The 14,039-nt window shown below is 47.0% G+C and overlaps 1 protein-coding gene across 1 annotated transcript in view; it reads right to left on the bottom strand.

The window, feature by feature from the left end:
- Prune1 (prune exopolyphosphatase 1) overlaps nt 1–14,039 on the bottom strand; it is a 34,763-nt gene that overhangs the window by 18,609 nt on the left and 2,115 nt on the right. Inside the window, exon 2 of the mRNA XM_050124577.1 lies at nt 1,100–1,192. Coding sequence (XP_049980534.1) covers nt 1,100–1,192 — 93 coding nt within the window. The remainder of the gene's footprint in view (nt 1–1,099; nt 1,193–14,039) is intronic.

Raw genomic sequence — 14,039 nt, 5'->3', positions numbered from 1 at the left:
GAGCTAGTTCCAGGACAGGCTCCAAAGCCACAGAGAAACCCTGTCTCGAGAAAAAAAAAAAAAAAAAAAAAAAAAGAGTTCCCAGAGTCATAGTGCCTCTTCACAGCAACAGAAAGACATTAGACATTCCTCAGAACAGATTTATACATTCAGATACTAACACAGAACTCGACAAGGATCTTGATTTATCTTGTGTTGTGCACAGGTGCAGGTGTATGTGTACCTGCTCTAAGCATGCATAGAGGTCAGGAGACTCTCAGGTGTCATTCCTAAGGCACCAGAATTGCCACCAGACAGGGTGACAATTCTCTCACTTGCCCAAAACTCAACAGGCAGGCTAAGCGGTGGCCACTGAGCCCCAGGGATTTGCCTGCCTGCGCCCTAGTGCTGGGATGAGCAGGGAGTGCCGCCATGCCTGACCTTTTCCTGTGGCATCCAACTCGGGTCTTCACGCTTACACAGAAAGACAACAAGACCTTTGCTGACTGAGCTACCCCAATCTCTCTCCAACTTTATTTTCTTTTTTATGGATTTATTTTATGTTTGGGTATCTGACCTGGGTACTATATGCGTATCACATGTATGCTTGGTGCCTGTGAAGGTCAGAAGAGGGCACTGGATCCCCTGGAACTGGAGTTATAAATGGACCATACAGGTGCTGGAAAACTGAGCTCTGCTCCTCCCAGCCATGTCTCCAGTCCTTTTTTTTTTTTTTTTTTTTTTTTTTTTTTATGAAATAGGCTAGTCCTTATCCTCTTGTCTCCCACTTCCAAAGCCTTACAGATATGGGCCATCATACCTAGCTGAGGCTTAACTTCAATTTAGCCAATGCTAAAATTCTTTATTTTTATTTTTTTTGTTGTTGTTGTTTGTTTTTCGAGACAGGGTTTCTCTGTGTAACAGTCCTGGCTGTCCTGTAACTCACTCTGTAGACTGGGCTGGCCTCAAACTCACAGAGATCCACCTGCCTTTGCCTGCGCATTGGGACTAAAGGTGTGTGCCACCACTGCCCAGCACTAACACTAAATAGTAATAAATGGTAGAGCCGGGTCTTGAACCCAAATCTTTTCACTCTAAGGGACTGTTTCTCGGTACTCACCTTTGTTAAGTAAAAGGCCAGGGCGAGAGCAGACACCATGGAGTCTAAGTCACAGGCTTCATTGCCCAGCACAACATGTAGAGGCCTGGACTCCTGGAGGGGAAAGAGGAATTCATAAAACTGTGTATTTTCCTGTTACCTCCCACTCATGTGGGGCCTCACGGACATTTTCTCACCCCTTCAGGACACAGTACTGCTATGGGATCGATCAGCAGAGACGGCCCTCGTGGCTTGGCTAGTCTTTATGCAGTTATACACATCCAGTTGGCAGAAAGACGCTTGTTCCTCTCCGCCAACCTTGTCCCTGCACGTTAACTCTCAGAACACTCAACAATTACCTGTTTGCTTACGCTTCTTTGGGCTCTCACTGTAGTCAGAGACAGAATGTTCTGGTAATGGACAGTTATGCCCTAAAGGATATCAGGGCTGGTTTGCCTCTCATTGCCCCTATTTTCAAAATAAAATAATAATTTTTACAGTTCTACACTAAAGAAATAAGCAAAGAGGCTCTGGATATGAAGGTGACAGGTTTCTCTGTGGCTTTGGAGCCTATCCTGGAACTAGCACTTGTAGACTAGGCTGGCCTAGAACCACCCGGCTGGTCCTGGTGTTTCATCACAGCAATAGTAATGCTAACTAGACAGCCATCTCCTCAGCCAGGAACTTCTGTGTTTTGTTTTGAGACAGGGTCTCTCTATGGAGCCCTAGCTGGACTTGAACTCATACTCTCCCAGTGCTGGGATTAAAGGTATGTGCCTCCATGTATGGCATGGAACTTTGAAAAGTCCATCTGCTAGCCAGGTGGTGGTGTACACCTTTAATCCCAGCACTCAGGAGGCAGAGGCAGGTGGATCTCTGTGAGTTTGAGGCCAACCTGGTCTATAGAGCTAGTTCTAGGACAGCCAGGACTGTTACACAGAGAAACCCTGTCTCGAGAAAAAAAAAAGAAAGAAAGAAAGAGACAAGTCCAGGTGCTGATAATGCAGACAGAGAGAACTGATAACATTAGCCTTGTTCCCATTAATCTCCCGAGCTTTCAAAATCGTCAAACACATTTAGACGATAGTATCTACAATAGCAGACAGGCTGGTTTTGTTTTTATTTAAACATTTGAGGGTGTCATGCATTATTCTAATACTTTTACACCAATTAACTGATCGTTTAGTCTCTATAACAGCCAAAGGAGGCGTGCACACACTTCAAGCATTATCAAGCTGGTTGTAATGGCACATACTTGTACTCTCAGCACTTGGGAGGTAGAGGCAGGAAAATCTGGAGTTTGGTCCAGCCTCAGTTAAATAGCAAGTTTCAGCCAGTCCAGGCTATGAGTCCCTGTCTATAAAGAAAAGAATTATTATAACCTGATATTTGGGTGCTGGGGAACTACACACACTGGACCAGCACCCTGCTACTGAGCTAATTATAAATATGTGTATGTGTGTGTATATGTATATATGTATGTATGTATATATAGTGTATATATCTTACTGTTGAGATAGGGTTTTCTAAATAATCCAAACAGTTCTCAACATTTTCCTCTTCCTACTTCAACCTTCCTAGCTCTGGGGTTACAGGCACGTACCATTGTGCCCAGTTTATGTGTTGCTGGAGATTGAACCCTGGGCTGTACATTCTAGGTAAGATCTCTATCAACTGAGCCACACCTTCTGGCTTAAACTAGCTTATTTTTAAAACGGTAGGGTGGTGGGCTGGGGCATGGTGGCACCTGCCTTCCACCCCAGCACTCAAGAGGCCTTGTGAGTTTGGGAACAGCCTGGGTCTACACTGCAAGTTCCAGGTCAGCCAGGGCTCACAATGAGACCCTGTCTCAGAAAACATATCTCTATTCTGTGAGCTCGTGGAGCACCTTGTGGAATCCAGGCGCCAAATCAGGTCATCAGGCTTGACTGAGAACAAACACGGCCTACCAGGCACTGATAACTGGAGCGGGGGAAGCCGTTGCTGTAGGAGCTGTCCAGCCCAGTAGAGAACTTTGACAACATCTCCGGCCTCCACCCGGGAGGCACAGATAGCAGCGCAGTCATAGCAATCAAAGCCTGGCTCCACACTTGATAAACTGCCCCAGCCGAGGACTACTAGGCTCCAAGTAGGAGCCACAAGGTAGAAAGCCACCGTGCTTCTTGTCAGGAAGTGTCCTAGGCAGAGTTGAGTAAACTAGCAAAGGGGTTTGGAAGAATCGGACATAGCAAGAGGCAGCTATCAAGTAGTGCGAGCATTTATAATTAATATTAAACTTCTGATGACCATTTGAGAACGGCAGCACTACAGGAAAGCACCACCTACGCCCAGATTCAGTTCCCAGCACCACAGAACCAAAGCAGCAGCCTCTTTAGTAGCTGCACATGAGGGCTAGAGAGAAGGCTCCGTCTTATGAGCGTTGGCTGCTCTTAGGGAAAATTGGGGGAAACTACAATGACCCTGCTTAGATATGCAACCCTCCTCCCTCTACCAGACAGGTCAGACTAGGGAGATACTCGGCCAAAGACAACTTTGCTCTTTTTTTAAGATTTATTTATTTTACATGTATGGGGGTTTTGCCTGACTATGTACATGAACCATGTGTGTGCCTGGAGCCTGCAGAGACCTTAGGAGGCCACCGGAACCTCTGCAAGTGAAGTGACAGATGGTTGTGAGCCGCCAGGTGGGTACTGAGAGCCAAACCCAAGTCCTCTACAAGAGCAGCCAACGCTCATAAGACAGAGCCTTAATTACAAATGCTTGGTCAAGCCGGGCGATGGTGGCGCACGCCTTTAATCCCAGCACTCAGGAGGCAGAGGCAGGCGGATCTCTGCGAGTTCGAGACCAGCCTGGTCTACAGAGCTAGTTCCAGGACAGGCTCCAAAACCACAGAGAAACCCTGTCTCGAAAAACCAAAAAAANAAAAAAAAAAAAAAAAAAAAAAAAAAAAAAAAAAAAAAAAACCAACAACAAAAAACCAAATGCTCGGTCAAGAGTTCAGGCTCCTTACTACCTAACTCTGACATTTAAATTAAATTAGATATTTCTTATCTAATCTGTGTCACACGACTCATGGCTTAACTCCTTTTCTACACATCCTGCTTCCTCCAGTGGCTGGCTGGTGTCTCTCCCGACTCCACCCTTCTTCATACCAGTATCCTATTTGATTGCCCCCGCCCCCTAACTTTACCCCGCCATGCCACAGTATAGGCCAATCAGCTTCTTCATTAACCAATGAGAGTAATACATACTCGGTGTCCAGAGGGTTATTCCACGGCACCTCAGGATTCGTGCACACGAGGTGAGCACTCTAGCACTGAGCTTAAGCTATATTTCCAGCCCACATACAGGCTTCTTTTTGCAATCCACTCTCTTCCCCATTTCTTATTTGTACCACAAGAGAAACAAAAAGCAGGGGTTGTCAGGCCTTTGGGGCAAACATATAGGATGTTTGCTCTCAAGGTCTGGCATGCCCGTTTCTGTAGGCCTACTTCAAGGGTACGGAACCCTTGGGCCAGAGAAATGCCTTAACAAGTTGAAGGCCCTTGCGGCCAAGTGAAAACCCTGAGTTCAATCTCCAGGTCTCATACGGTAGAAGGAGAACTCGTCCTCTGACCTTACTATGTGTGCCATGGTACACATACACAAAATAAATTAATTACTTTTTTGGAAGTATGAACCTCTTGTCAGGTGTGGTTATTTATACCTGTGATCCCAGGAAGCTGAGACCAGCCTGGATTACAGGGAGTTAGAAGCCTGCCTAAACTGCATAGCAAAACCCTGCTTCAGGAAACAAACCATGAGCTGACGTAGTGGCGCACACCTGCGACCTCACTCCACTTGGGATGGGGACGGGGGTGAAGTGGGGTGGGGGAGTACGGGGAGGGGGGTCCGAGGGTACGGGGATGGGGGTACCAGTAGTGGTGCAGGCCTGCAACCTCACTCTACTCAGGATGGGGATGGGGGACCAGAAGTCTCGCTTGTGTTGTGAGCTTGAGGCCAGCCTGTGCTACGTGAGCCAAAGGAACAATCAAACAGCAACAAAACACATTAGGACTAGAGGCACAGCTCAGGTAACAGAGTGCTTGCCCTGGTGAAAGAAGTCCTTGTCCAATAACCCAACACTGTGAGCTGGGGTGGCAGCACCTGCCTGTCCTCCCAGGTAAGAGCCGTGGAGGAGGGTGAGAAGCTCAGCTACAAAGCAAGTTCAAGGCCAATTGAGGCTCCAGGAGACGCTGTCAAAGGAAAAATAAAAGAGCTGGGAGTAGTAGGGCTCGCCTTTAATCCCAGCAGAGGCAGGCGAGTCTGAGGCCAACCTGGTCTACACAGTGATCTGTAGCCTGGGCTACAGTGAGACCCTGTCTTGAAGGGGAAAACAAACACAAAAAGCAGGAGTATAAGATGATGAATGTGTGAATGACAGATATGCCAAGCCGCCTGGCTGGACGGCCGCACACTGCGTTTGTGTGCGCAATGTGGGCCCAGTCATATCAAAAGCACCTCAGAAGGGCTGGGCTTTCACAACTTTTTCTTTTTTAAATCATTTTTGGAGACTTATTTTTATTTTTTGTGTTTGGGTATTTTGCTTGCATGTTTGTCTGTGTAACACACGTATGCACTGCCCACAGAGACCAAAGGCTATCTCTCCGAACTGCAGCTACAGACCACTGTTAGCCACCAAATGAGTGCTGGTATCCCAACCAGGGGCCTCTGGAAGAACAGCTGGGATTATCAACCCTGACCCATCGCTCTGGCCCCAACTTTCCTTCTTTTTTAAAGTTTTGTTTTGAGTCATCCGGCCTCAGCCTCCCTAATGCTGGGATTCTACACACTGACCACCATGACATGGCACACTAGACTCTTTTCCAAAGCAGTAAGGTAACTCTATACCCAAACCCCGGCCGTATGACATAATATCTCCTTTGAGTTCTGAGACAAGAAAAGGCCCCTCTGTCTGTAGATACCGAGAATCACCCTGACGGCTGTGGACCAAAGAGACAGGAAAACTAGCGCCAAGTGGCTCAGAGCCGCTGACTCACGGCAGCACGAAGGGGTTGTAAACACTAAAGGCCACACGCACCCCACCTGGAGGGAAGGGTAAGAGGTCAGGGGAAAGGCTGAGGAAGGAGCTCTAGGAACTGGAACGAGGCGGCCAAACCACAGCCAGTCAGGTGCCCAGCACGGAAGGAAGGTAAAGAAAAGCAAAAGGAAGGGACCAGAGCCACAGTGTGAGGAAGGAGAAATGGCTGCGGTCGAGCTCCGGGGCTCAGTCAAAGCCAGAAGCAGGCAGCAGGAATGCTCCGCCAGGCAGATCCCCCACCCCCCACCCCCGGACCTGAGGTGCAGTGACAAAAGATTTGCAGCCTTCGCTCCTTTTCCCGGCCCTCCTACCCCTCGCAACCCAGAACTGCATCGACTGTGCGCCCACCAAGCCAAGCCACGATGTGTGTGTGCCCTGCGAGGCCCTCTTGGCTCCATTCTGTCTCTGGATGCGGCAGAACACCTTTTGGATAATCACGGACTACTTCAGTTCAAACCTGCTTCTTACTCGATATGGGGTCCTATGTAAAAATGAGGGCAGGGCTGGAAGACGGCCAGTGGGCAAAGGCTGCCAATCACAACAACCGGAGTTCAATCCCCAGAGACCCGACGGTGGAAAGAGTTTGGAGTTTTTTGTTTTGTTTCGTTTTGTTTGTTTTTCGAGACAGGGTTTCTCTGTAGCTTTGGAGCCTGTTCTGGAACTAGCTCTTGTAGACCAGGCTGGCCTCAAACTCACAGAGATCCACCTGCCTCTGCCTCCCGAGTGCTGGGATTAAAGGCATGCTCCACTACCGCCAGGCTAAGAGTTTGGAGTATTGCAAGCGCTCTCTGACCTTTACAGATATGCTGTGACATGCTACCCACCCCCACAAAATACATAACTAAATGTTTAATTTTTTTATTTTATGGGCTAGAGAAAAGGTTTATGAGTGTTTTTGAAGAGAACCCAAGTTTGGCTCTCAGTCACTACATTGGGTGGTTCAAAATGGCTAGTAATTCCAGATCCAAGGGATCCCATACCCTCTCCTGGCTTCTGGGGGCATCTCTATTAACATATACATTCCTACACATACAGACACACATATACATATAATTAAAAATAGTTTTTTTTTTTTTTCCAAAACAGGGTTTCTCTGTTTAGCACTGGCTGTCCTGGAACCCGATCTATAGACCAGGCTGGCTTTGAACTCAGGGATCACCTGCCTCCACCTCCAAGTGCTGGGACCAAAGGCGTGTGCCATCACTACCTGGCTTCAGCTAATTTTTTATTTTTCATAACGAGGATAAACTGGTCATGTTGGCGCACACCTTTATCCCAGTTCTTTGGATTGAGGCAGGACCACACAATGAGTCCAGGTCGGTCTGGACTACGAGTGAGACTGGAGAACAGCAGAGGGGTCACGCTTGCCTTGATTCCTGCCACTGTATGGCTTAAGTGAGACATCCCCTAAGAGCCTTCTCCGTAAGCGAAGCGCCCCTTCTTCCTCTGCTCCTCCCTGCACAAGCTGGTGCACCTTTTAAAAAGCCCCCTCCCCTGTGAAGCCCTCCTTAGTGATGCCCCCCAGCTTCCCGCAGCTGCAGTGCTCTGCAAAGGCTCGACACTGTTGCACGAATGTGTAGCCTTAATTCATAACACAGCTTAGGCCCCAACTGGGAGATCCCCGAGAGCGAAGAGGGGAGTCGTCATGAAAATGAAGACCCCTGGGTGCATGGCTGCCCCCAACTCAGACGGCTCTGTCCTCTTCAATTAGGAAATCCATGAAACTCTCGTCTCCGACCCACCCCTCCACCAGCTACCACAGGCCAAACAGTGTCTGTTTCCTAACTGGAGGAAGAGTTCAGGAGAGCACAGCTAAACTTAGCAGCATGAGAAACCCGAGCTGCCAGTGGAAGAAAGAGAATCTTGAGAGCCACAGGAAACACACTTTTTTTTAAAAGACAGAATTTAGCTATGTTGACCTGGCTGGCCTTGAACTCACAGAGGCCCACTTGCACTGTGGTATGGGAGTGTGTGTGTACACTCAATAAATCAGTGTAAGGCTAGAGAGATCTTCAGTGGTGAAGAGCACACTTGCTCTTACAGAGGACCCAAGTTCAGTTCCGAGCACCTACATAGTGACTCACAACCATCCCTAACATCCCTTCCAGGAAATCTGGCATCCTCTTCGACCTCTGAGGGATTACTCATCCACATAAAATAAATGAATCTAAAAACATTTTTCTTTCCTTAAGAAAAGGAAGAAGAGGAGGAGGAAGAAGAAAAGGCCCATTAGTTAAAACAACACATCCTGATGGACTTTGTTTTCTGCGCTGGATGGCAGGCAGGAGGAGGCTTTAGGGCTAAACCCTCTTCCCCAAAGGGTGGTGGTGGCACATGCCTTTAATCCCAGCACTCAGGGAGGCAGAGGCAGGTAGATGTCTGTGGATTCCAGGCCAGCCTGGTCTACAGAGCTAGTTCTAGGACAGCTAAAATAATAAAAAAAAAAAAAAAAAACTCGTTTCAAAAACAAACAAACCAAGGAAGGAAGGAAGGAAGGAAAGAAAGACCACTTCACCCCTGAAGCTAGATATGTTCTGACAGCTAGCTACTCTACACAATATTAACAAAGGGGAGGGGCAGGCCAGACAACACCCTCGCCCCCACCCTCCTTACCCCAAGAAAATGAGAGGACTCTGATAAAGGACAAGCAGCCACTCCTGACTGCAGCCTCAGGTCTGAGAAGTGTACCTCTGCTCCTAGCTCTGCCTGAGATGGAGCCCCACCCTAAAGAAAGAGTTCTTCCTACTGGAAGGGCAAGAGGAGTCTGTCCTAGGAACAGGAGCCCATTCAAAACTAAACAAAACAAAAACAGGCCTTTCTCCCTCTTCCCCTTTCCTATTTTTGTTTTTTCAAGACAAGGTCTCACTCTATAGCTTTTGCAGTCCTCTCTGTGTAGACCCGGCTGGCCTCAGACTCCCAGAGATCCGCCTGTCTGTGCCTCCCAAGGGATGAGATTAATAGTGTGTGCAACTACACCCAGCTTCTTTCTGATTTATTTTTTAAACACAGCCCAGGCTGGCCTAGAGCTTGCTCTGTAATTCAGGCTATTCCTTAACGTGGTATCTTTTCACCTCAGTCTTAGCTACCATGCCCAGCTACGCAGATTTCTTTAAAGTGGACCATGCTATTGTCATTGTGGCAGAGGCTGCAGAAAAGTTTTCTGTTGTCACATACTAAAAATATGGTATTGCAGGAGAACTGGCCACATTATCAGCTGTCTCTGGCCTGCGCACGAGCCAAGTATTCACAACGCCCACAGAAGTCAATGGTGTGTCTGTCTGAATCTGGTCTCTCTTTACACAGGCAGATGTGAGGGTGACCTGGCTGAGACATCCATCATTCCGCTGGTCACCAGGACTACTTCTGCTGACCCACGCTGCTAGGCCAGGGTCCAGCTTCCTCCTCTCTGCCCCACAGACAGCGCTCCTGAAGACACACTGGCCCTCAGAGAGAACAGCCATCTCTATCAGACTGCTCTTTGGCAAGGGTGTGCACGTAGCTGCATTCCTATGCTTGACCCTCCAAACAAACTCTTGTTTGTCTGACACCCAGTCTCTCTGTGTAGCCCTTAACATCCTGGAACTTGCACACAGACCAGGCTGGGATTAGGATCTCTTTATACAAGAAACATTAACAGAGACTGGAGATAGCTCAGCAGTCCCTAGCACCTACATGGAGTGGTTCACAAAGGCTTGAAATTGCAGCTCCAGGGGATTTAATAATACCCTCTTCTGAACTCCATGGGTGCATGTGGCAGATAATCATAGATATACACACACACATGCATAAATTCCTTTTAAAGAAGGAAACATTAACAGATTCTGGGGGAACTGGGTGGACAGGAATGAAAAAAAAAAGGCCTTTATCTTTTTCATTTCATATTTGTTTTGTGTGTTGATGTTTTCCTTATGTAATATTTCTTTCTTTCTTTTTTTTTTTTTTGGAGCCTGTCCTGGAACTAGCTCTTGTAGACCAGGCTGGTCTCGAACTCACAGAGATCCGCCTGCCTTTGCCTCCCGAGTGCTAGGATTAAAGGCATGCGCCACCACCACCTGGCTATGTAATATTTCTATAATTAAACAGAATCAAAATTACTGGTATCCCTCAGCATATACTGTCACAATCCTAAAAGCTAATATTCTTAGGGTCTCACATTCAGCTCACTCCCACCCTAGGGAAGCTGTGTGCAGAGAGGATTCTAAGGCTCAGTCACCTTCAGGAGGAAGCACACAGGTTCACAAAGGAGCTAGATTCAGCCCCTTGGAGGAAGAATACAGAAAAGGACTGGGATAGTGTGGGACTGGAGAAGTCAAATCTACTGCCAAATTTCGTAATAGTGTAGATGAGCTGTGATCTGGGGCGGGTGTTGGGGGAGTAAGGAGAGTTGTGGTGGTTTGAAAGAAAGTGGCTCCTAGAGGGAGTGGCACTATTAGGAGGTGTGGCTTTGTTGGAGAAAGAGTGTCATTGTGAGGGCAGACTTTGAGTTCTCTTATGCTCAAGCTACTCCCAGTGTCACAGGCCACTTCCTGTTGCCGGCAAGATGTAGGACTCTCAGCTACTCTCCAGCACCCTGTCTGCCTGCACGCGGCCATGGCCTACCATACGGAACTCCTTAACTGTGAGTCACCACAAAAGAATATTTTCATTTTCAAAAGTTGCCATGATCATGGTGTCTCTTCACAATACTAGAAACCCTAACCAAGACAAGGGTAAGCGCTGGTAAGAAGATTCGTGCTTTGGGTAAGGTTTCAGGTCCAAGGGCTTTTCACTAACTGGTGAGAAAGAGAACATGATGCTGGAAAATTTCCAACAGGACAGCACTTAGCATGATGTCATAAACACTCTGCATTAGTGTTTGGGGACACAGCAGTTAACAGTGCTTGCTGCTCTCCAGAGTACAGAAATTTTGTTCCCAAGACTCAAGTCAGGCGGCTCACAACTGCATAGCTCCAGTTCCAGGGGATCCAACACTCTCTTCTGGCTTCAGACATACACTGAGACACATAGACATGCATGTGCAAGCGCGCACACACACATACACAAGTAAACATTTATGCACACGCGCGCACACACACACACACATACAAATAAATAAACATTTAGGAACTGAAAGGATGGTTCATTAGTTAAAAGGGTTTACTGCTTTTGCAAAGGACCGAGTTCCATTTCTAGCACCCCACATTGGCTTGTTCACAACCTCCTGTAATTTCAGCCCCAGGGGGAATCTGAGATCTCTAATCTCCAAAGGCACCTACACTGACTTGCACACACACAAGTGATTAAAAAGAAAACTTGCTAGGCAGTGATGACACACGCCTCTAATCCCAGCACTCAGGGAGACAGAGGCAGGTGAATCTCTGTGAGCTCGAGGCCAGCCTGGTCTACAGAGTGACTTCTAGAACAACCAGAGCTACACAGAGAAACCCTGTCTTGAAAAACCAAAAATAAATAAATAAAATAAATTTAAAAAGTAAGTAAATGTTTTCCAAAATCTTCAAAAGTAAGTCTTTAAACAAACAAACAAAAAACTTTCAGGGCTGCAGAGGTGGCTCAGTAGTAAAGACAACCTGCTCTTCTTTCAAAGGTCCTGAGTTCAATTCCCAGCAACCACATGGCGGCTCACAGCCATGTGGGTTCTGATGCCTTCTTGCACTTGGAAGGCTGAGACAAAAAGACCAAGAGTCCCAGAGCAGTCTCAGCTGTCGAGCAAGATTCTGTCTCAAAAAACAAGAGCTAGCAATGAAGGGGAACAAATGAGAATGAAGTCTAAGTGTGTGTGTGTGTGTGCAAGTGTGCACGCACACGCACGTGTGCAAATGCTATGATGAAAATCCCTGCCGGGCGATGGTGGCGCACGCCTTTAATCCCAGCACTTGGGAGGCAGAGGCAGGCGGATCTCTGTGAGTTCGAGACCAGCCTGGTCTACAAGAGCTAGTTCCAGGACAGGCTCCAAAACCAGAGAAACCCTGTCTCGAAAAGACAAAAAAAAAAAAGAAAAAGAAAATCCCATTGTTTTATGGAAAAAAAGAAAGGAAGGAAGGACAGACAAATGGAAAGAAAGGAATGAAAGAAAGAGAGAAAGAAGGAAGGAAAGAAGACGGGAGGGGATAAGGTGGCTCAGCAGAAGTCACCAAGCACAACTACCGGAGTCTGATCCTGGGACCCACATGCCGGAAGGAGGAGACTACCCAAAGTTTTCTCTGACCGCCACATGTGTCCACTGCATGGCTGAGGCCCCCAACACACCAATACATAAATAAATAAAACTTAATTCAACAATTTTTAAAGGGTTAAAGAAATGACTGAGTGCTAAGGAACACATACCAGTCTTACAAAGGGTTTAGCACCCACATCAGGTGACCATCATTGTATCTCCAGTCCTGGAATCCATGGGCACTGCACTTAAATGTGCGAGTCTGTCATTTAAAGGTAGTGCACGTCTATCACCATGCACAAACTCAAGTCCAAATGGATTAAAGACCTCAATATCAGTCCGAACACACTGAACCTGATAGAAGAGAAAGTGGGAAGTACTCTACAACAGATGGGCACAGGAGACCACTTCCTACGTATAACCCCAGCAGCACAGACAGTAAGGGCCTCATTGAATAAATGGGACCTCCTGAGACTGAGAAGCTTCTGTAAAGCAAAGGACACTGTCACTAAGACAGAAAGGCAACCCACTGACTGGGAGAAGATCTTCACCAACCCCGCAACTGACAAAGGTCTGATCTCCAAAATATATAAAGAACTCAAGAAACTAGACTGTAAAAGGCTAATCAACCCAATTATAAAATGGGGGACTGAGCTGAACAGAGAATTCTCAACAGAAGAAGTTCAAATGGCCAAAAGACACCTAAGGTCATGCTCAACTTCCTTAGCGATCAGGGAAATGCAAATCAAGACAACTTTAAGATACCATCTTTCACCTGTCAGAATGGCTAAAATCAAAAACACCATTGATAGCCTTTGCTGGAGAGGCTGTGGAGAAAGGGGTACACTCATCCATTGCTGGTGGGAATGCAAACTTGTGCAACCACTTTGGAAAGCAGTGTGGAGGTTTCTCAGGAAATTCAAGATCAACCTACCCCTCGACCCAGCAATACCACTCTTGGGAATATACCCAAGAGATACCCTATCATACAACAAAAATATATGCTCAACTATGTTCATAGCAGCATTGTTTGTATTAGCCAGAACCTGGAAACAACTTAGATGCCCATCAACGGAAGAATGGATGAAGAAAGTATGGAATATATACATATTAGAGTACTACTCAGCAGTAAAAAACAAGGACTTCTTGAATTTTGCATGCAAATGGATGGAAATAGAAAACACTATCCTGAGTGAGGTAAGCCAGACCCAAAAAGAGGAACATGGGATGTACTCACTCATATTTGGTTTCTAGCCATAAATAAAGGACATTGAGCCTATAATTCGCAAGCCTAGAGAAGCTAAATAAGAAGGTGAACCCAAAGAAAAACATATAGGCATCCTCCTGAATATTAACTTTCATCAGGCGATGAAAGGAGACAGAGACAGAGACCCACATTAGAGCACCGGACAGAAATCTCAAGGTCCAAATCAGGAGCAGAAGGAGAGAAAGCATGAGCAAGGAACTCAGGACCGCGAGGGGTGCACCCACACACTGAGACAATGGGGATGTTCTATTGCGAACTCACCAAGACCAGCTGGCCTGGCTATGAAAAAGCCTGGGATAAAACCAACTCGCTGAATATAGCGGACAATGAGGACTACTGAGAACTCAAGAACAATGGCAATGGGTTTTTGATCCTACTGCACGTACTGGCTTTGTGGGAGCCTAGGCAGTTTGGATGCTCACCTTACTAGACCTGGATGGAGGTGGGTGGTCCTTGGACT

This window comes from Alexandromys fortis, unplaced genomic scaffold (assembly GCF_014885135.2).
Source record: "Alexandromys fortis isolate MF-2015 unplaced genomic scaffold, M_Fortis_MF-2015_v1.1 scaffold_218, whole genome shotgun sequence".
Taxonomy (NCBI): Eukaryota; Metazoa; Chordata; class Mammalia; order Rodentia; family Cricetidae; genus Alexandromys; species Alexandromys fortis.
This window is presented reverse-complemented; position numbering and strand designations above follow the sequence as displayed.